The 24,490-nt window shown below is 37.1% G+C and overlaps 1 protein-coding gene across 1 annotated transcript; it reads right to left on the bottom strand.

The window, feature by feature from the left end:
* Positions 1 to 7,996: 7,996 nt before the first annotated feature.
* Positions 7,997 to 23,801, bottom strand: LOC119794770 (volume-regulated anion channel subunit LRRC8D-like). The gene is made up of 2 exons (XM_038302476.1): positions 23,465 to 23,801; positions 7,997 to 10,687 (listed from the first exon to the last, which is right to left on the bottom strand). Coding segments are annotated over exons 1-2 (2,544 nt in total). The 5' UTR covers positions 23,466 to 23,801; the 3' UTR covers positions 7,997 to 8,144.
* Positions 23,802 to 24,490: the final 689 nt, after the last annotated feature.

Consider the following 24,490-nt stretch of genomic DNA (forward strand, 5'->3'; position numbering starts at 1 on the left):
GTTTTTCAGTATCTTGGTTTCCCTCCAATCCCAGTAGAATTTGGACCAATTTAACCATGAGTTTTAATGTAGAAAAATTGTACAGAATATGATAAATCTGCTTGTTTTATTTCATATTTGTTAAAGCTGTTATACCTTCGGAGGCTATCCAATATTTCCAGCCCTTTTGTACTTCAACCCAATTCAAAATAAAGAATATTGCAGATAATGCAACCGTATATCAGTTGAATTGATTAATCAAATGTTTTATGCAAGAAAGAAACCTAGAAATTAGTTTATTAAAAACAGGAAAATGAGTGAGTATGACAGCGCAAGATATAAATCTGAAGCCTTCATAATCCAAATCCACTTAAAAGTGCGTTCGTTCAGCTGTACTTCCTTGTTATCTGAGCTGAGGATCCTCTTATCAGATCATTCACCCAGGAGAGGAAGCTGCTGTTGAAACTGGTTAGAAAACTGACCTGAAGCTACGATGATGAACATTCTCAGTCATCCAGGTCATAGTCATTCCAAAACAAAATAAATGTATATATATATATATATATATATATATATATATATATATATATATATATATATATATATAAATTCAAAGCAGCAAAACATGCGGAAATGTTTTTCGGTGTAACAATAAACATATACCAAACCGAACCGAAAACCGTGACCATGAAACCGTGAACCGAACAACCGTGGATTTTGTGAACTGCTACACCCCTATATATACACATATATGGCCCAACACAGAAGAGCGCCCTCCTCTGGACAAGACTCTGCGGTACATCTACACCTGATGGACAAAGGACATTCTTTGGAGGACCAGAATGTTCAGATTTTGGACAAAGAAGACAGGTGGTTTGAGAGGAAGGAAGCCATCTTTGTTAAGAAAGAAAAACCTTAAAGGAATAGTACACCCAAAACATGATTAGCCTTCATTTTCTACTCACCCCCATGCTGAACAACACTCTGGAGTACTTTTTTCATATCTCAAATGCATCTGGAGATCTGGGAGGCTTCTTGCTGCCTGCTGACATTCAAATAATGGAGGTCTATGGCGCCCGAGGCAGAAAGGTCCATAAAAGTCCACAAAAAATGTGTCAATATTCCTCCATACTGCTCGTCCAATGTATTCCAAGTGTCCTGAGTGGGTAGCATCCAGAATTTACCCGAAACGAAGTCATTTAGAATGTTTTTAGAGCATAAACAGTAGTGTATAGGATTTCCTGAAAGCGCGTTCACGAGTCTACGGAAACCGCGGCAGACCAAACCAGACGAAAGTGCGACCCCCATTCCAAAGGGGGGGACCCGTTCATCCGTTTCTATTTGCATGTTTTCAAAACTAAAACCAGGCTTTGTTGGACTGCTGGATAAAACCTGGAACTAAACGCTATATCTGACATTTTGAATTGGAAAATCTTCCTGGATGGAAGAGAAACGTCTTCAGACTTGGAAACAAAGTCCAGAGGATTGATTTTGGAACTTTTTTGAAATAACTATGACCTGGATGACTGAGAATCTTCTCCAGAAACCAACACTGATCTCCGTTATGCTATGCAGTCAAAATAAATAAATAATGCACTGATATCCGGAAGTCCAGACTGGGGATTCTCAAGGACAGGTACACAATGATTACCTTCTCAGAAAGTTTATCTCTCTGTAGAAACACTGATGCTACTGTTCCACCTTCAGACTCACCAGATCCATTATGCTGCTGCAGGAATCCCAGCTGCTGTCATCTGGAGGGATTTAGCCTGATTGGACAAATCTGCACAGATATTTCCTAATTTCCCAGCTTGGGATAAATAAAGTCTATCCATCTATCTGTTGAATTTATATTTAGAGGAAAAGTCCGGTCGGCTTCAGAATTCAAACTTCTAAAGTACTTTAAATCTTAAATTATTACTTCAATAAATAAGTGTTTTTAATTCAGAGTAATTTTCATGTGAATGTGCTTTACTGGAGGCATCCATGTTTGTCAAAGAACACTACTGCCACCTACTGGTTAGTGACGTCACGGTGCGGTATCGGCTGTTGATCAAGTCCCAGTGCTGTATCTGGTGTTTGTCACAACGCGCTATTATCCAAGTCATCTTGAAAACATTCTTCTTCCAAATGTTGGCTACATATTACGGGTTTTTTCTCTGGCCAGAAGTTCGATGGCAAATCCTCCCTCTTCAAGTTGGCGATCCAACGACCAACCCGTCCGTGGAGGATCAGGAATCAGAAAGGTGGAATAACTCTCTTTTCCACTTTTACCCGATGTATTCCAGCATCCAGCTGCCATGCACGTGGGCATTGTCAGTTTCACTATAGCTCTGGTGAATTTCAATGGTGAAGTCCTCTGGAAATCTTCAATAATTGTTGTTGATTGCAGATGTGTCTAGTAGTTCCCATTGATTTAGCTTGGAAAGCGGGGAGAATGGCGCTAGGCTTACCGCACCGTGACGTCACTGCTGGAAGACGGCAGGAGGGAGGGGCTACTATATTTGGGCAAAAATGGCCGCTCCCAGACTCAGTGATTACGATGAAAATAATTTTTTTACTGATTAACGTTAAATTCATTAAATCACTGCAGACCTATTAGTTTTAGGTATAAATAATGACCCATTGATTATTGCTGACTGGACTTCTCCTTTAGAGCTGAGGCCATAAAGTCAGTTTTTGCCCAATCAGATCGTTTGTTTTTAATATATTTTCTCCATCTCCAAGCAACGCTGAAATAACGACCCTAATGTCTGTAGCATGTACAGGAAATAGACCATTAGCAGGAAAAAAAGGTCCTGATGGATAAATCAGGAAAACTGACACTCATTTTTCATCTAATAAAACAAAAATTTCCCAGTTGTTCAGAGACAGGGGTGGATTTAGGAAATGTGGGGCCCTAGGCAGAGACAGGCAGGGGCTCCTCTGAATGGAGAAGACATAAACAGCCCAATTCTCCAGATATAGAAATGTTAATAGAATAGACATCCATTATCTGTTCTAGGTTGTGTCCCTCTCTTCTTGTCCCTTTTCTTCTTGTTTTCCTCTCTATGTTTTGTACTCAGCTGACTTTTCATGCTGTCTCTAAAGGAATGAAAGATTTTTTCCAAGCACTAAGCTCACTTAGCTGATTGCTCCTTCCTTGTTTCCAAAAAGGCCAAAGTAAATAACCCAGTCCTTCTTTTCACTGTAGACAAGCCATGATCTGCTTCTCTGTTCTCCATTTTTCATTTGGATGAAATAATAGCTGCATGAATCATGACAGCAGACAAGATAGAGGAGAGCAGGAGGCGGGGTTACCAATCTACTCGCTCTGGAGAGCAGAGTTCGCTGCTTTTAGATGTTGTCTCCAAAGTCTCCAGTAGCAGAAAAAAGTCTCTAGATTTGGCGCTAGGAGCTTTTTAGAAATCAAAGTGCTAGAGGGGTCTGAAAAGTGGCTAAATATAGCGGAAGACCAGTGGGGGGCTGAGACACACTTAATACTTTAAGCGTTCTGAAGGCATTTTAGCAAAAGGATTTCTATCAAAAACATAATCAATGTGCACAAATAAGGAATAGTTTTAACCATACATGGAAATAGAGTTTTATGGGGCCCCCAGGAACTTAAAAACTGCCTATTATTGCCTAATCCCCCCGCTCAGAGAAAGCAACTTGTACTGATCTATTAACCTAAATGCAGCAACAATACACTTTTATACAATGATTTACTTTGTGATAAAGTTTATCCAGTGACAAAAACTTGTTTAGGAGTCATAGTGGTTTTTCTGTACATATGAGGAATAAACTGACGCTACTCATAATAAATAACACTCAGGAAGTGTAGATTTTATTTCCTTTATTGCCCAATTAAAATGCAAACATGGAACATGACTAAAGAGATACGCGAGCTCTGAAGAACACTTAAAGGGTTACGAAGAGGTACATGTAAAGAATGAAGGCAGACATCATCAGCAGATGCTAAAATATTTTAAAAACCAGATTTTGAAATTTACAGCCGACACGTTTCCCTTTAATCGGTCTCTACACAGGCCGTCGGTAAGCAACATTCACAAGGTGGAACATCATAACGCTTTTAGGTACAATCTCAACTACAGTGAGGTAAAAGGTAGATTTCTGGTGCCGAGTTTCAAAACTCTAACGTCTTTTTTTTTGTCAGCTACAGGATTACGCATTATGGAAAAATAGAAGCAGGTTTAAAAACTACCAAGAGATGAGGGCAGTTTTTTCTTTTAGTTCTACAACATAAAAAAAAAAAAATAGCTCCATTAAAGCACTCTAAAGACAAGAAAAAAAAAACAAACATTCGCTCTCATTTTTGGTCTTCTGTTTGTGGAAAAAAATGTAGCAGCAGTTAAGGCAAAAATGACTGTTTCCATGGTTACAATTATACCTGAGTACCTAAAGAGACTAAGAAACACAAGAAAACAGAATTTTATAACTGCTTTGGTTTAAAGAAAATAAAAGCTACATTAGTTTTATCTGATAGACAAAAATATAATAAAAAAAACAAACGTAGAGACATATACAGCGCCTTGCAAAATTATTCACACCCTTTAAACAATCTAGCATCATCATCATAGGGCTGAGAAATGTATTAAGATTTTTTTCATATTGTTTTATATCAAGATATTTTTAAATGTGATGTATTTATATCTTTATGCCGGTAGGTTATTTTTCAGCCATTTCTAATGAGTCGTTCATTCAAATTATTTGTCAGTTTTTTACATTTGAGCAAAGATTTGACTTTTATAATTACTTAATTGAAAAAAAGAAAAAAGTAAATATTACCATTTGCGGAGTGAATTCTGTTCCATTATTGTTGCAAAGAACATGTTTAGTAAACAAATCTTTTGGGGAGAAAAAAAATGCAATTCAGAATTAAAACTAATTAAAAAAACATTTTATCAAAAAGATTTTCAGAGTAACTGTGTATTCTGATAATAATTTTTTATTAATTTTGTATATTTTCAGATTTTTTTCTTTATTGTTTAAATTGCCTTTTCCAGACGTCCACTTCTTGGGGCGGGCGTTGATCTGGGGGTGGAGACACATTTTTATTGGTCTTCATGGTTTAATGCGTGTTTTTGTATTGAAGTATTGATCTTTGAAATATAATATAAAAAGAATGTAATAAATAAAACTCATAAATATGTAAATAAAAAAAAGATTTAACCAAAAAAATGTAAAAAAGGTAAAATATGAAAAAACAGACTGAAAGCCCTTTAAAAAAACCAAAAAACTTTTATTCTTAATTCTGTATTGCATTTTTTTTTTTTTCAAATTGAATACACTAAATATGTTTTTGCAGCAGTAATGGAACAAAATGTTATTAAGACTCAATGCAATTCAGTTTATTAATACAGCACCAATTCACTACACGCGTCATCTCAAGGCACTTTAACCAAGTCATACACAGACCGGTTAAAGGTTTACGGGGAATTGCTGTAGAGCATAACTGGTGAAATGCTCAACCACTCAGCATAAAACGCGGTGCGAATTTGAGCCACTAAAGGCACTAAAGCTGTAACTTTCAGGTCTGGTATCCCTTAAAGCTAATTTCTATGCCAGTGCACTGTAGCTCAGTGAACCAGTCATCTTCTGTGATTAGCGATCTGCTAGCTGACCACGTTGGACCCGCAGATTGAGAAGTCATGGACCCCATCCCAAACCGGCCGCTAATCCCTAACCCTGAGAACAAACCCTCTGAGTGTTCCCGCAGAGGGTCTGCCACATTTAGGGCAAACCCAAACCATGTAGTGGATAGGGCAGGTGAAACGTCTGAACGTCCGCCCTAAACCCCTCCATCACTATATAGGCGGGGACTATATAGTAGACTTTATAGTGAACTCAGTTAACTGATCAGTTAACTACATTTTGCACCCTATTGGTCACGTGACTCCGCCTCCTCGGTGGCTGCCTCTTTGTAATTTTTTTGCCATCAGGTAGCGATGTCACCACCCGATCTGTGGCGGAAGCAGGATCCGTAATCTGCTCATCTAAGCTACCTGATATACATCCGGGTCGCCTTTGATTTCAGTTTGTAAAAAAAAAAAAAAAAAGACCTAAATTTATTTTTTTCCTCCATTAAAATAGTAAGCGACTAAAATGTGTTAAAGGTCTGTAATGTATCTCTTGAGAAAATAAATGCATTTAAATCCCGTTTTATCACTCGTCTGTTACCGATCTCTACAGGAAATGGGATCCTACGATACTTCAACCTAATGACGGAGGAAACACATTCTTCCAAATGCAAGTTCCGCTTGTTTTCTGCAACTTTGTCACAATGACGGAAATCACAAGTTATATGAAAAAACTTAATTCCAAAACAGAAATTGTGAAATTGTTTAACTTCCATTTGTTCTAAGAAAGGGGCAAATGTTGCAATGTGAGACTATATTGGGAGTGACACTTGATTAGAGCTTAGGGGGCGGTTTGGGATTCAGCCATGGAATTACTGGGAAAGACCAAAAATAATCTACCCCTCTGAATTAAAGTCGACAGTTACATCATCTGCCAAAGGACTTCGTATTCTGTCCCTTAAAGTAAGGAAATTATATATACTGCACTTGAAAGAAGATGCAGGAAATTACTTGTTTTACTTACTCTAATCAAGTCTAAATACATTAATTCAATACTTCTATTATTGATTTACTTTTTGCATTGCATATATTGTATAGATAAGAGTCATGTCTGCTTTGCTAACAAGCTACATCATTAGCTTAATTGGCTCCAACTGCCGTAAAACAGCATCCTGGGTCATATGACTAATTAAATAAATCTTAAATTAAGCTAATAGCTGGATTAAAATTTGCTTATAGATAGGAAGGAGAAAAAAAAAAAAAAACATCGGCATTATCTTGTTTGAAGTGGGCAAGCACTCCTGTCTGTATTTTCCTCCTACAGGCAGGAAAATACCTTAAACATAATAACTAGGAGTGTAAAATATAAAAAAAAAACCTGACAAATATTGAAATATTTTATTGGATTTTTCTGTCATTGTTCTACTTTTATATACCTCTTTAACCTACAGTAACCTCCAACCACTAGGTGGCAGCGCACCTCCAAGCAGCCACAGATCAGTACCAAGATCTTGTCAGGTTGTTGGGTTTTCTTGACCTATACCAGGGGTCTCAAACCGGTTCCAGAAAGGGCCATGTGGCTGCAGGTTTCCTTTCCAACCAAGCAATAGCACACCACACTCCAGTCATCTCATCAAGTCATCATGTTCAGATTGCACTCAGTTGATGAGATGACTGGAGTCTGGTGTGCTATTGCTTGGTTGGAAAGGAAACCTGCAGCCACACGGCCCTTTCTGGAACCGGTTTGAGACCCCTGACCTATACGATAATGTTGCACCGGTACCATTTTTTGGCTCTGATACCTGGCTGTGCAGTATCGGACGATACCATCTGTTTGAAATTGATGTGTGTGTATATATGAAGAACTGCAGACTACTTGGATGTAAAATAATTGCCATTATCAAGCGGCTGCCTACCTTTGTGAAGCAGGAAACAGACTAAAACAAAGTGAATCCAGTAGAACTTTTTATTGCCTACCTGGAATGGGTGACAATAGTTGAAGAAACTTCTAGCTCTCAAAATGGTATCTGTGCCCTATTGGTTGGTACTCGCCGATACCACCATTTTAGTGCTGGATTGGGGCCCCACCTGATACTGGTATCGGTGTCTGTGCAACACTAATAATAAATCATCTTTGTTACTGAATGGGGATAAACTGAACTGTACTGAAATTCTTGTCAATTCACACTTTTACAAGTAACCGGAGCATAACCTGAAAACCCGTCTCTGGAAGATGTTAACTTGAGCTCTTAAGCAAAGAACAAACATAAATTTTGTCTCTAGGGATTGAATTAGGTTTAAGATTTATATTTCAGAAAATTTAAAAAATAACCAAAACATTTTTTATTACTAAAAAGTTGTTCACAGGTTGTGTCCGTCTACCACATCAGATTTGAATATTTTTGCGAGGCGCTGCACAAACCTACAAACAAAAACAAAAAAAACGCCCCAAAAATTAAAACGCATCTTTAAAGCTATAGTAATGTTAGCAACCGATAACATAATCTGAAATGCTCACGTGAATGCATTCAATTTAGTAAATAACACGATAATTACGTTTTTTCATTCCCGTTCCTTTCAGACGGTCTATAAGCCACCGAAGGAGACGTTTGTTTCTCTGCTAATGCTCTCTTTGACCTCCACAGGCAGGGTGTCAAAAAGATGGTCCTCCACAATGAGGCCGTTTTTACGCAGCAGTCGGCAGTTTCCTAACTGGGCGGGCAGTCTGTCCAGGCAGTTTCCTCTGAGCTCTAGCTGCGTGAGCTGCACCAGCTGACCCACGGACTCCGGTAGGGTGATGAGCGCGTTGTGGCCCAGGCAGAGTACCTTCAGCTTGGTGCATCTGAAGAGAGGTTTGGGCAGGGCTTCAAGCTTATTCGAGTTAATGGCCAGATGCTGGAGGTTGTTGAGAAGACCCACGTCTGGTGGAAGCACTGTGATGGAGTTATGGCCCACATCCAAGTGTCGCAGTTTATGAAGAGTAAACAAGGCTGAAGGAAGGGACTCCAGTTTATTGTGAGAAAGGTGGAGAGCTTCCAGAGATTTGACGTGACCAATGGACGCGGGGATAGTGAGGATTTTGTTGTGCCAGAGTTTCAGGCATGTCAGCCTCTTGAGGTGCTGGAAGCTGATGATCTCCTCTATAGTTCTGATGTTGTTCAACTTCAAGTCAAGTTCCTGCAAGTTGGTGAGGCTGAAGATGGCGTGAGGGATCCTTTCCAGTTCGCAGTTGTGCAGCTCCAGTTCGATGAGGCTCGTCATTTTCTTCAGGCTGTTCAGGACCAGCAGTTTGGTCCCGTCGTTGTGCACCTCTAACCGAAGCAGATGCGGAGACAGCTCCGTGATGTTGGTTGGGATCTTGGTGAGGTTGCTCGTCAGGCACAATGTCTTCAAATGCCTCAGATCTCTCATGGACTCCAGGCCGATCATTTTGTTGTTCTCAGAGTTCAAGTTCCCGATGAGGTAAAGCTCCCTCAGGCTCCGCAGCAGATAGACCCACGGCGGGATCTCTGCGACATCTGTGAATTTCACGTGCAGGCGGCGCAGGTGATCCCGCAGGAAGGCAAAACCTGTCTGCTCCACCTTGGCTGGGCAGTGGCACAGGTGCAGCTCTTGCATACTGGTCATCTGGGAAACCTTCGCAGAGAACCTGACCTCGGGAATCAGCTCCAGCTTCAGCACCTCCAAGTCCGTCAGGTCAAACACCGCATTTGGGAGACCGGACAACATGAAGAGGTGCAGCTCCTGCTGGTCGTGTGCGTTGCGCGTGACATGCTGCTTTAATTTCTCAAAGGTCCACTCATGATTGAGGCTGATCTCCCTCAGCTTGTTCTCGCTGACTTCGGATAAGAAGATACCGAAGCGTTTGGAGTAAAGTTGATCGTACTGGTCTACCATGTGCAAGAGGAACGCAAAGTCGTTCTTGACATCAGGGATGTCGCTAAAGCTGCTCTCCTCCCTTACCTTCTCGAAGGAATACTCTTTTAGAGGTCGCCGGAACACCCAAAACAACGAGTAGAGGCACGTTATCCCATAGATGAGGATCAATGCCATGTAGGTAATGAGCAGCTTCTTCAGCATGAAAGCCATGTTGTGTGTGCAGTAGAATCTCTTATAGCCTATAAGCTGCTCCATGTCAGGCTCGCAACAATGCTTAAAGGAGATTTTAGCCAGGAATGTGGAAGTGTAGGACAAGATCAGGATAAACTTTACAGTTTTGACAGATGTTTGGGCTACATAGAGCTTGTAGATAAAGTCGCTGTCCTCTACGTGGGCCCTGAACTTTCTCACCTTCTCAAACAAGGCTTTGGCCTGTTCTCCGTCCTTTTTATCCAAGATTGTCATGCTGCTTGGGACCTCTGCAAGGGGCTTATCCGCAGAGAATTTCACCCCAAGCATCGGTGTGGATTGGTTGGCATCGGCGCCTTCCTCCTTCCCCTCTAAAGACACCTGTTTGGGGCCCGAGGAGCTGCCTGTCAGCCTCTGTTTGTTCTCAGAGTCCTCACAAGCCGTTTCGGACAACGCTTTTGTCGTCCAAGGAGACTCAAAACAACGTCCCAAAATAGATACAAAATGCTCAATCTTTGAACTGGTTTTGGGGTACTTGAACCAGAAATTGCTACTGACCATGAGGATGAGGGTGTGGATGAGGGTGAGGTACGGAAAGTACTTGGAATACCAGGGCAAGGCAACATGGTAACACATTTGGTTGATAAAGACATACTGTTGAAAGTCCAGGTTGGTTTTAATCCCTCTTGGTTCATATTGAGGGAAAGTTTTCTGTGCTGCCGTAGGCCGATCTGTTGGCAGGACGCCGGTGACTGCTTTGTTCGACTTCCCTGTAGTGACCAAAGGCATGCTAGTGGTAGTAGGGGCTCCGGTGGCTGTTGGTGAGGAAGCTTTTAGGGTGGTGCACTGTGGATTATCAGTTCCTGAAGCTTCGCCCGCTTCCTCTGGATAAGGAAGGCACGCGACGTGGTCCTTGGTGATCTGCATGGTCATTGCGAATATGGCCAGCATGAGCATGACCAGGCCCAGGTAGTCCATAAAGACGTCCCACCATGGCTTTAAGATGCGGTATGTTGGCTGGATGTCGTTCAGGGATGCAACCTCAGTCAGTGTAAACATCACTGTAAAATAAATGGAACAAAACAAATTAAACAGAAGAAGGTGTCTTATTTAAAAATCACAAAGAAAGAATCTCTGTTTACTCTCTATAGCAGTAACCTTATTTTTTTAAGTTAATATTTTAGGCTCTATTGGCCTTTATTTTTGTTATTTCTGAGAGTAGGCAGAAAGGAAATGGGAGTAGAGAAAGGGGGACTCAAGGGGCAAAGTTCACCAGGCTGGGACTGGAACCTGTGACCAAAGCCACCGTACACGGGTCACCCTAAACCCCTGGGCCACCGGCAAGCCCCCTATTGTCGTAATCCAAACTTTTTGACATGTGGCCAAAAACGTTAAACTGGAAAGCTCGAGAGGCCATTTAGATTTTTTCTTTAAATTAAAATTTAAGGAAAAAAATTGAAGTTTTTCTGAACACTTCTTCATTCACACACACAAAACGGGTCAGTTCATTTTTTTTTTATTTTTTTGCATTCAATTTCTATTAGATAGGCGATCAGATTCATGTTGCTGTGTGCATTGGTATGATAGAAGGTAGTGATGGGTTAATGGTAGGCTTAAAACTTTCCTTTTTGATAAAGCTTAGAGTGGCTAAGGTTATCCTGAGCCATCTCTACAGTTATGCTGCTATAGGCTTAGACTGCTGGAGGACATAGGGACCCCTTTTTCATCATTCTATCTCTATTCTCCTATTCTGCAGAATCTGTTAGTTCAATCTCTAACGTTCTGCTCTCTCTGCTTCTTCTCATAGTAGCTTCATCTGGTCAGCTCATTTGCGCATCCAGATATACATCCTGGTCGCCCTCAATTTTATTTTGTAAAAAAGACCTAAATTACGTTTTTCCCTCCCCCAAAATAGTAAGCGTACTAAAATATAATGTGTTAAAGGTTGATAATGTATTTCATGAGAAAATAAATGCATTTAAATCCTGTTTTATCTGTCGTCTCTGGCCAATCTGCACCGGAAATGGGATCCTACGCCATTTCTGGTGGTTAACTTTTTAGACTTTGGATTTAAACAAATCTAGTCTTTTTGAGTTTTACGTTTTCGTTTCGTTTTAACCTTATGCTATATAGTGCGGAATCTGAAGAAAGAAAAAACTAAAATGCAGCTAAACATGGTTTAATCCGATTTAGCCGGACTGCTCTGAGCATTTCCCATGATGACGTCAGAGAAGCTGTTTAACGAAGAAAATGTTAAAAGCATCAAAATTGTCTCACTAAAGTCCTAAAACATTTTTTGAAGATGTGTATTAGCATTCTTTAGTGAGTTAAGGATAGAAATAAGTAGTTTAGGATGAGTTAAGGATAGAAATATGTAGTTTAGGATGAGTTAAGGATAGAAATATGTAGTTTAGGATGAGTTAAGGATAGAAATATGTAGTTTAGGATGAGTTAAGGATAGAAATATGTAGTTTAGGATGAGTTAAGGATAGAAATAAGTAGTTTAGGATGAGTTATGGATAGAAATAAGTAGTTTAGGATGAGTTAAGGATAGAAATAAGTAGTTTAGGATGAGTTAAGGATAGAAATATGTAGTTTAGGATGAGTTAAGGATAGAAATATGTAGTTTAGGATGAGTTAAGGATAGAAATAAGTAGTTTAGGATGAGTTATGGATAGAAATAAGTAGTTTAGGATGAGTTATGGATAGAAATAAGTAGTTTAGGATGAGTTATGGATAGAAATAAGTAGTTTAGGATGAGTTATGGATAGAAATAAGTAGTTTAGGATGAGTTAAGGATAGAAATAAGTAGTTTAGGATGAGTTAAGGATAGAAATAAGTAGTTTAGGATGAGTTAAGGATAGAAATATGTAGTTTAGGATGAGTTAAGGATAGAAATATGTAGTTTAGGATGAGTTAAGGATAGAAATAAGTAGTTTAGGATGAGTTAAGGATAGAAATATGTAGTTTAGGATGAGTTAAGGATAGAAATATGTAGTTTAGGATGAGTTAAGGATAGAAATATGTAGTTTAGGATGAGTTAAGGATAGAAATATGTAGTTTAGGATGAGTTAAGGATAGAAATATGTAGTTTAGGATGAGTTAAGGATAGAAATATGTAGTTTAGGATGAGTTAAGGATAGAAATATGTAGTTTAGGATGAGTTAAGGATAGAAATAAGTAGTTTAGGATGAGTTATGGATAGAAATAAGTAGTTTAGGATGAGTTAAGGATAGAAATAAGTAGTTTAGGATGAGTTAAGGATAGAAATATGTAGTTTAGGATGAGTTAAGGATAGAAATATGTAGTTTAGGATGAGTTAAGGATAGAAATAAGTAGTTTAGGATGAGTTATGGATAGAAATAAGTAGTTTAGGATGAGTTATGGATAGAAATAAGTAGTTTAGGATGAGTTATGGATAGAAATAAGTAGTTTAGGATGAGTTATGGATAGAAATAAGTAGTTTAGGATGAGTTAAGGATAGAAATAAGTAGTTTAGGATGAGTTAAGGATAGAAATAAGTAGTTTAGGATGAGTTAAGGATAGAAATATGTAGTTTAGGATGAGTTAAGGATAGAAATATGTAGTTTAGGATGAGTTAAGGATAGAAATAAGTAGTTTAGGATGAGTTAAGGATAGAAATATGTAGTTTAGGATGAGTTAAGGATAGAAATAAGTAGTTTAGGATGAGTTAAAGATAGAAATATGTAGTTTAGGATGAGTTAAGGATAGAAATAAGTAGTTTAGGATGAGTTAAGGATAGAAATATGTAGTTTAGGATGAGTTAAGGATAGAAAGAAGTAGTTTAGGATGAGTTAAGGATAGAAATAAGTAGTTTAGGATGAGTTATGGATAGAAATAAGTAGTTTAGGATGAGTTATGGATAGAAATAAGTAGTTTAGGATGAGTTATGGATAGAAATAAGTAGTTTAGGATGAGTTAAGGATAGAAATAAGTAGTTTAGGATGAGTTAAGGATAGAAATAAGTAGTTTAGGATGAGTTAAGGATAGAAATATGTAGTTTAGGATGGGTTAAGGATAGAAATAAGTAGTTTAGGATGAGTTAAGGATAGAAATATGTAGTTTAGGATGAGTTAAGGATAGAAATAAGTAGTTTAAGATGAGTTAAGGATAGAAATATGTAGTTTAGGATGAGTTAAGGATAGAAATAAGTAGTTTAGGATGAGTTATGGATAGAAATAAGTAGTTTAGGATGAGTTAATGATAGAAATATGTAGTTTAGGATGAGTTAAGGATAGAAATATGTAGTTTAGGATGAGTTAAGGATAGAAATATGTAGTTTAGGATGAGTTAAGGATAGAAATAAGTAGTTTAGGATGAGTTAAGGATAGAAATATGTAGTTTAGGATGAGTTATGGATAGAAATAAGTAGTTTAGGATGAGTTAAGGATAGAAATATGTAGTTTAGGATGAGTTAAGGATAGAAATATGTAGTTTAGGATGAGTTAAGGATAGAAATATGTAGTTTAGGATGAGTTAAGGATAGAAATATGTAGTTTAGGATGAGTTATGGATAGAAATATGTAGTTTAGGATGAGTTATGGATAGAAATAAGTAGTTTAGGATGAGTTAAAGATAGAAATATGTAGTTTAGGATGAGTTAAAGATAGAAATATGTAGTTTAGGATGAGTTAAGGATAGAAATAAGTAGTTTAGGATGAGTTAAGGATAGAAATAAGTAGTTTAGGATGAGTTAAGGATAGAAATATGTAGTTTAGGATGAGTTAAGGATAGAAATATGTAGTTTAGGATGAGTTAAGGATAGAAATATGTAGTTTAGGATGAGTTAAGGATAGAAATAAGTAGTTTAGGATGAGTTATGGATAGAAATAAGTAGTTTAGGATGAGTTAATGATAGAAATAAGTAGTTTAGGATGAGTTAAGGATAGAAATAAGTAGTTTAGGATGAGTTAAGGATAGAAATAAGTAGTTTAGGATGAGTTAAGGATAGAAATATGTAGTTTAGGATGAGTTAAGGATAGAAATACGTAGTTTAGGATGAGTTAAGGATAGAAATACGTAGTTTAGGATGAGTTAAAGATATAAATATGTAGTTTAGGATGAGTTAAAGATAGAAATGAGTAGTTTAGGATGAGTTAAGGATAGAAGTGAGTAGTTTAGGATGAGTTAAGGATAGAAATATGGAGTTTTAGTACCATAATTACATTATTTATGGACACCCGGATGAATATCTCTTTGCGCATGCGCAGAACGGATCGTGCTTCGTAGCCGGATCGGGTAGTGAGCACGATCACTCATTACGCCGTGGTTCAATCACAAGATGAGTAGAAGTACCATCAATACCAACAGTAGGAAAAGTGGTAGAATTGTGCAGTGATTCGATCAGCTAATAGCCTAGTATTATTTTGAAAATTTGAAGAGTTTTTAAAACGGTGAAAATATGCATGATAGGAGAAAAAACCCAAAGTCTCACAGGAGGGGGAAAAAAAAAAAAGGAAAGGCAGCTTTAAACTTCAGTTAATTATAGTAATTATAGCAATGACTGGTAAATAAAGTGGAAGCAGATTGAATTACAGAAGAGGCACAGCGGGAACATTAAGAATACATTACTCCATGTTTCTAAACCTAACTGGTCAGAGGTCATAATCTTATATCTGATCAGAATAAACAGCCCTCTGCGAGCCAAGGCCCATATCTCAACAGTTCTCCTTTAAGGAGAGGAAGGAAGTTATAAAAATGAGACCGAATGTGACTTTGTGGTAAAAGCAGGCCAGCGGAGTGAGAGGGTGGAGAGCCTCGCTGCTGGAAGAGTCTTATTTCACCACAGCAAAACAAGCTGTAAATGAGTAACCCCCCAGCAGGACACTGCGCCGTAATCGCACCACGCTCTGCTGCATTCAACTTTCACTTCCTGTCACTGATATTTTCAGTCATACTTCAGTGTTTGAGCGCTGCGCCATGATTGTGCTGAATGCAGACATGCTACAACGTCAGAGCCGGAGGGGCCAAATAAAGGCCCGTTCTTTTGAAATGAGTGTCACCGACTGGGGGGACAAACGCTTCTGTTGTCCCAGTCCTCCGATAGGGGCGGGGCCCAGAGGTCCATCCATTAACGCACTAAATTATCTTAATCTGGGGTAGGCTTTGCAATAAAACCCGTGGATACATACATGGTTTATTCATGTAGTTTATAGGTGACAAATCAGAACACGGAGGATAAGAGAAACTAGGGGTTTGCCAAGTGGGGGTCTGGAACACCAAGTATGGACGTAAAAAATGTAATGAGATCCCGCAGGTATACAAAGGGCCAAAATATACAAGAAAGACATAAATGTTAACTTTAATAAAAAAGATTGAACAGGAAATAAGTAAATACATCTTAGTACAGAAGAGGATTAGGGCCACTGAAAAGAAAAAAAAAAGTTAACTGATTTTTTTATTTTATATCAGCATAGTATAGGAAAAAAGTCAGAATTCTGACTTTTTTCTCAGAATTCTGACTTTTTTCTCAGAATTGTGGATCTTGATGTAGATGGGCACGATGAAGGAAGAGATGTGGAGCACTCAGCTTCACTGACAAAGATGTGAGTTGTTTGAGGTGGCCAGTGACACATTGGTAGAAAATGACGGAAATAGGAAACTTTTTATGTGCCCGAGGGGTCCCCTCATTAATGGAGGAGCAGAAGGTCATTAAAACAAGAGAGCTAGTCTCTAAAACAGACGTGGCTATGGCTTGATGCTAACATGTTTGTTAGCTGTCAGAATTCTGGGAAACAAAAGGCAGAACTCTGGGAAACAAAAGGCAGAACTCTGGGAAACAAAAGGCAGAACTCTGGGGAAAAAAAAGGCAGAACTCTGGGGAAAAAAAAGGCAGAACTCTGGGGAAAAAAAAGGCAGAACTCTGGGGAAAAAAAAGGCAGAACTCTGGGGAAAAAAAGACAGAACTCTGGGGAAAAAAAGGCAGAACTCTGGGGAAAAAAAGTCAGAACTCTGGGGAAAAAAAGTCAGAACTCTGGGGAAAAAAAGTCAGAACTCTGGGGAAAAAAAGTCAGAACTCTGGGGGAAAAAGTCAGAATTCTGGGAGGGAAAAAAAAGTCAGAATTCTGTACTAAATTGAAATAATTTTAAAATCAGTAAACTTTTTTTTTTTTTTCCAGTGGCCCTAATCCTCTTCCGTATCATAGAAATACATAACATGGAAAATGTACAATTAAATGTCCCATTAAATAATGAATAATATATTTCAAATTAGGGCTGCAACTAACGATTATTTTAAAAATCGATGAATCGGCCGATTATTTTTTCGATGAATCGGACAAAAAATATTTTTTATATTAACCTCTTTATTCCAAAATAAACATTTTAGACAGAACGAACAAGCACACAAGTACAGGTTGCTCATTAACTGTACTGGTGCAATATGAAAAATAAATGTTTGTGTTAAAACTACGCAAACTTACATGAGAAATGTAGCTGTACATCCACAAAATATAGGCTACTTTGTTTCATAAAGCGCAAAAAAAGACATTTTTGTTTTTAAAAGCCCCTAAGGGGTTCAAACAATAGGCCCCCCCATTTCAACAAATGAGTTTTTTTAGACTAGAAGAGTTCTGCCTTTTAAGACAGGAAAGTATAGCAGTTAAAGTTGCTACTTGAGAAAATACTGAACCATAGAGATAAAAATAGCCCTGTGATTCAAATTATAAATTGTATTTGGAATAAAAATGAGAGAACTAGGGGTGCTAAAAAACACATCCTCCAAAGACAGATATTTACATGGGAATGTGGCAGATAATTAATTGACATATTTCTGATCTTGCTGGATTTTATTCTGCTTTACTTCCATAAATTGCAGGATCTTCTTTACTTTATCTTTGCCAGAAGATTTAAACTTTAAAAGCCTTGCCCTCATAATTTGCAAGTTAATTTATTTATAAAGAAAATATAAATGCTGCTTAAGCTAATTCAAATGAAATTAAAAGTAAAATAAGTAGCCAACCTCATCACTGTCTGTAACCTACTAACACGGTAAGGAAAGCATCAGATGAGCTACCTGAGAAACTAACGTTACGTTTCCCCACTTTAAAATGAAACAAACATGGCCGCTCACCCTGCTGATCAGCTCTCTTCACTGCCATCGAGGCTCCAACGTGTTTCCTTTTCAGGTGCTGCATCATAACATGACGTGACGCATTAATCGCGCGACACAACTAATCGATGATGAAATTTGTTGCCAATGCTTTTAAAAGTCGATTTTATCGATTCGTTGTTGCAGCCCTATTTAAAATGATCAATTAAATAATTAAATGTAATTTTTAAAAATGTATTCAAAATTGAACAAATATAAAGTTTTAAAAAATGTACATTTAAGGGGTCAGAGGATGAAATGTCGTTCTAGATGACCTTTAAATCACAGGGATTTAAAGCTTTTCCCAGACTGGGTAGTTAGGTGGAGGAGGACAGGATGACCCGTCCCTTAGTGAGTCGCTACTGAAAGTGGGCTATGATAATGAAAGCCTGTACCAGTGACCTAGGCATGTATCAGCATGTACCAGGTCAACCAACAGGAGAGTTTAAATCCGATAGCCACCGCTAAAGAAAACTCTAATGCTACGTTCAGACTAAACGCAGCAGAAGCAGCTGGTTTACATGCAGTCAATAGTTGACGGGCATCAAAAGCTCCTGCAGTGCATTTTGAGCAGCAGGAGCAGAGAATCTTGATGCATCTGAGGCGCGTGACGCACTTTGCAAGCAGCAGCTGCTGGAGCTGGAAAAACTGAACTTAAGCTGCTGGACGCGCCACATCGACCAATGAGAGAAGCTGATCTGGGAGCTGGCAGGGAGTCAGACGCAGCACTGCTGATGCAGAGCGCTATGATCACTCCTCTGAAACAGTTTATTAACGCCTAAATTAACTTCAAATGTAGAAACCTGCCGGCAGAATATGTTGGCTTTTATTATCCTGCTGCCTGCAGTTTGTAGCACTACCATGGGGTATTAGGGCCAGGCTAGATGTTGGAGCTTGGCCTGTTTTCCAGTGTAGTCCTGTTTCTCTGACTGTGACTAACTGGATGTGCTCTCTTCATCCTCTGACTCCTTGAACCCCAATGGGCCTCAGCAGATGGCCGCTCACACTGAGCCTGGTTCTGCTGGAGGTTTCTTCCTGTTCAAAGGGAGTTTTTCCTCCCCACTGTCGCTACAAGCATGCTTAGTGTGAGGGATTGCTGAAGAGTCAATGAGTCGATGCAATCAGCTGGTTTTCCTTAGATAGAAAACTTTGAATCAATCTGACTGGATGATCTGGTTGAACTGGAAAGTGACCTGAGATGACAGGTGTTGTAAATTTGCATTATAGAAATAAATTGAATTCAATTGAAATACACTTTAATTGCCTATTGTCACTAATTTATTTATTTGTTTGTGCTGCAGCTAATGATTGTTTTGCTAATCGATTAATCTGTTGATTATTTTCTCAGTTAATAATCGGAGCCAAAAGTTCCTTAAAGAAGATTTTTTACTAAATTAAACCAGGTGAAACTAAAACTTTTCCCCTGACAGATGAAAAAGTTTTTGTTTTTTTTTATCTTAAATGCAAAAATGTATATCTTGTTTTACAATCTTGGTATAACTCCTGCCCTTAAGTCGCTCTATCAGCTAAAGGCACGTCTCTATATTCAATTTAATGATTAATCCATTACTAAATTAGTTGACGATTATTTCAATAATCGACTGATCTGATTAATCCAGGCTTAAGATGTTTTATCAAACAGCTTACAGACAGACTTCCAATTATTTGGAGATAACAGATGTTTGAAATTAGCTGATGAAGTTGATCTACCTAAAGGGTTTTACTGTTAATATCTCTTAAAAAGTAACAAACATGATGAACACCAAGCGTTTTTATATTCATAGTGTCTGTTTTAAAACTATGGCTGCTGATCCATTCAAATCCTCACCAGACAGCAGCCGTCAGTGCTGGAAACATCCTGAGGAGCTTTTTTTAAAACAATGACAGGTTGAAACATCCGGACCTGCATCAACCAGCTGAGGACACGGAGAATTGGATTAGAGAGGAGGAAGAACGCCATCAATGCTCTCACTCAGGCCACATGTTGGCCACATGTTGTCAGGCCCTGATATTGATTGTTGGTGCAAACTGCAGTCAGCTTTCTATTTTAGTTTCCTATTTATAGATACTACAAGCTGCAGCACAGTTATTTAAACAATACAAACTGATGAATTAAAAAATAAAAACTTATGCAGACCTCCTCTATAGGAAATTAATTTCTATCAAAAGTTTTTAAGAAGCAAACTTAGTTTATCATAAAAACGATTCCTTATTTAAAAATAACTAAATTGGCAGAATTTGTAGACTAGTGCAGGAAAGATATATTTTTGCTTAAAGAAAAATACAATAAAGTATGGAAGCCCGTTTCCACCAAAAGAAAATAAAGAAATGCCACATAGAAAGTCATAATTGTGAGATATTCGGTTTTCAAACTTTGTATCTCATAATTTACACTCTAAAAGTCAAAATATTACTATGCATCTTAAAATTATTACTTTGCATCTTAAATTACTACTTTGCATCTTAAATTATTACTATGCATCTTAAAATTATTACTTTGCATCTTAAAATTATTACTTTGCATCTTAAAATTATTACTATGCATCTTAAAATTATTACTTTGCATCTTAAAATTATTACTTTGCATCTTAAAATTACTTTGCATCTTAAATTACTACTTTGCATCTTAAATTACTACTTTGCATCTTAAAATTACTTTGCATCTTAAAATTACTACTTTGCATCTTAAAATTACTACTTTGCATCTTAAAATTATTACTATGCATCTTAAAATTATTACTATGCATCTTAAAATTATTACTATGCATCTTAAAATTATTACTTTGCATCTTAAAATTATTACTTTGCATCTTAAATTACTAACTTTGCATCTTAAAATTACTACTATGCATCTTAAAATTATTACTTTGCATCTTAAAATTATTACTATGCATCTTAAAATTATTACTATGCATCTTAAAATTATTACTTTGCATCTTAAAATTATTACTATGCATCTTAAAATTATTACTATGCATCTTAAAATTATTACTATGCATCTTAAAATTATTACTATGCATCTTAAAATTATTACTTTGCATCTTAAAATTACTTTGCATCTTAAATTACTACTTTGCATCTTAAAATTACTACTTTGCATCTTAAAATTACTTTGCATCTTAAAATTACTACTTTGCATCTTAAAATTACTACTTTGCATCTTAAAATTATTACTATGCATCTTAAAATTATTACTATGCATCTTAAAATTATTACTATGCATCTTAAAATTATTACTTTGCATCTTAAAATTATTACTATGCATCTTAAAATTATTACTATGCATCTTAAAATTATTACTATGCATCTTAAAATTATTACTTTGCATCTTAAAATTATTACTTTGCATCTTAAATTACTAACTTTGCATCTTAAAATTATTACTATGCATCTTAAAATTATTACTATGCATCTTAAAATTATTACTTTGCATCTTAAAATTACTTTGCATCTTAAATTACTACTTTGCATCTTAAAATTACTTTGCATCTTAAATTACTAACTTTGCATCTTAAAATTATTACTATGCATCTTAAAATTATTACTATGCATCTTAAAATTATTACTATGCATCTTAAAATTATTACTATGCATCTTAAAATTATTACTTTGCATCTTAAAATTATTACTTTGCATCTTAAAATTATTACTTTGCATCTTAAAATTACTTTGCATCTTAAATTACTACTTTGCATCTTAAAATTACTTTGCATCTTAAATTACTACTTTGCATCTTAAAATTACTTTGCATCTTAAATTACTACTTTGCATCTTAAAATTACTTTGCATCTTAAATTACTACTTTGCATCTTAAAATTATTACTATGCATCTTAAAATTATTACTATGCATCTTAAAATTATTACTTTGCATCTTAAAAGTATTACTTTGCATCTTAAAATTACTTTGCATCTTAAATTACTACTTTGCATCTTAAAATTATTACTATGCATCTTAAAATTATTACTTTGCATCTTAAAAGTATTACTTTGCATCTTAAATTACTACTTTGCATCTTAAATTACTACTTTGCATCTCATAATTAGGAACTTTCAGTTAGTTTTTGTTTTTTTACTTTGGAAATAATAAAGTAATAAAGTTATTCCTTGCTGAGTGGACTTTTTTTGCTATGCTAAGGGATTTTAATTTTGATTTTAACGATAATCCAAATGAATGGAAATTTCACTTCATGCAGCTCTCTTAATATATTTGTATCCCTTGCCAGTTTTTTTTTTAATCTCAGAATTTTGGACCGGAGGATCCCTGGTGATGCTATTTCATTAATGGAAGAGCAGAAGGTGATTAAATCCAGAGAGCTAGTTTAGTCTCTAAAACAGACATGGCTACGGCTTGATGCTAACATGTTTGTTAGCTGTCAGAATTCAGAGATTAAAGTCAAAATTCAGAGATTAAAGTCAAAATTCCGAGATTAGTCAGAATTCTGATATTAAAGTCAGAATTCTGACTTTTCCCCCATATTAAACTGAAATAAAATTTAAAAATCAAGTCAGAATTCCGAGATTAAAGTCAGAATTCCGAGATTAAAGTCAGAATTCCGAGATTAAAGTCAGAATTCCGACTTTTCCCCCATATTAAACTGAAATAAAATTTAAAAACCAAGTCAGAATTCCGAGATTAAAGTCAGAATTCCGAGATTAAAGTCAGAATTCCGAGATTAAAGTCAGAATTCCGAGATTAAAGTCAGAATTCCGAGATTAAAGTCAGAATTCTGACTTTTCCCCCATATTAAACTGAAATAAAATTTAAAAATCAAGTCAGAATTCCGAGATTAAAGTCAGAATTCCGAGATTAAAGTCAGAATTCCGAGATTAAAGTCAGAATTCCGAGATTAAAGTCAGAATTCCGACTTTTCCCCCATATTAAACTGAAATAAAATTTAAAAATCAAGTCAGAATTCTGAGATTTAAGTCAAAATTCCGAGATTAAAGTCAGAATTCCAAGATTAAATTTAGAATTCTGAGATTAAAGTCAGAATTCCGAGATTAAAGTCAGAATTCTGACTTTTCGCCCATATTAAACTGAAATATAATTTTAAAAAATCAATTAAAAAAAATAATTCTGTTGTTTTTTCAGGGGCCCTGATCCTCTTCCGTACCTTTAAAATATCTCAGGGAAGCAAAGTTCCTCCTCGGGATTAATTTCTTGCCAGCGGCTCATTTTCATTCCCAGTAACGCAAAACTAAAACGACACCTGAGTCTAAACAGTTCAGACGGGATTCGCTTAATGATCAACTTCCTCGCTGCTTTAACAGGTGTGCGCGCGCGCGTGTATTAGAGCCCAGGAAAAGGCGGAACAAGCCATCCTCGGTTAACCTTTGAAGAAGAAAAAAAGGCACAATGTGCGAAAATGAAGCTCCCACGTGACAGTAACGGGAGCGCAAGTCAAGTTCAGGCAGATAAACTGTAACTTCTATGCTGCTCAACATCACGAGGCTTTTCCCATATAAACACATTTTAATTCCTAAAACATTTTTGTTTTTTCCTTCCTCCAAAGATGATAATTAAACTATTGGCCTTTTCCTCTCAGTTTTTGAACGTCGCAGTTTTTCCCCGCACTATGCTGCCTCACAGGGTCAGGTGACTTGATTGGACATGTTAAACTCAACACTCAGTTTGTTTTTTCCTTTTTTTCGGCGTTAATACATAAAAAAAAAGAAATCTATACTTTATCATAGTTTCTATGCGTATTTAAAGGGAAGTATACTCACTGGCAGCCCTATCTCAGTCCCAGTGGTTCTTTCTCACTCTGCATGCCACTTTTTGCAGCCGCTCCTCAGGTGCGCCGTTGACCTAATTTCTGAGCTCCGGTTATTACGGCGCTCGCAGCAGGAATGACGCCGCTCGGAGAAGCAGAGTCCCGGGGGAGGTCTGTCGGTGACGCCGCTGTTTGCCGGCTGCCAGCCCTCATCACTGGGGGCTTCTGGTCCGTGTGTTAGATAACATGAGCAGGTAGACCGCCCGAGGAGAGTATTTCTGGGAGGATTCAGATCCAATATGGAGCCGCGCACAGCGCTGTTTGTGGGTTTTACCGCCGCTTCCTATTGGCCGGTGAGATAAGAGCGAGTTCCCGTAGACGCCGCCTGCTAGTTACCACCATGCTGCGTTCACTGACCGTGGGGAAAAAGAGTTTTACAATTCCTAACCGATCACTGTAAAAACGATCAAATGTCACCGTTGACCATAAACGCTTAAAAAAAAAAACTAAATTATACTGTTTAATATTACAACGTGACTATTTAGTATCGTATTTTACTCACACCTAAGCAAATGAACACACTTACACTTAAAATTTCTATCATGAAAACCGAAAATCCCACATTTTCAGACATTCTAGAAGTGTACCAGAAAGACGGAGAGCAAAAAAAGTGTTTCGTTCATAGTCTAAGGATTATGGTTCATTAAAAAACAAAAATGCAAAGATTATTTTTTTTTTGTTTGTTTGTTTGTTCAATATGTCCGACACTGTAGTTAAATAAGTCACCCACCCCCTATTAAATAAGCTACAAGAAAAAGTAGAATATTGGCAAACCAAGAAAACAGATTCAATATAATAGTACTTAAACGCAGCATCAGATTCGAACTATTTAAATATTTTGTCTGCAAACATCTTAACTGGGAAATAAAAAGACTCTGTTAAGTAATCGATTCCTTTCTTTGTCTTTGTGCATGCAGTAGAACATAAGTTCCAGCTCTTTCTGGTTTGGTTGATGATGCACTGGGCGGAGGAAGTGTCT

The sequence above is a fragment of the Cyprinodon tularosa genome, unplaced genomic scaffold, assembly GCF_016077235.1.
Source record: "Cyprinodon tularosa strain WSP-4 unplaced genomic scaffold, ASM1607723v1 ctg490, whole genome shotgun sequence".
Classification (NCBI taxonomy): domain Eukaryota; kingdom Metazoa; phylum Chordata; class Actinopteri; order Cyprinodontiformes; family Cyprinodontidae; genus Cyprinodon; species Cyprinodon tularosa.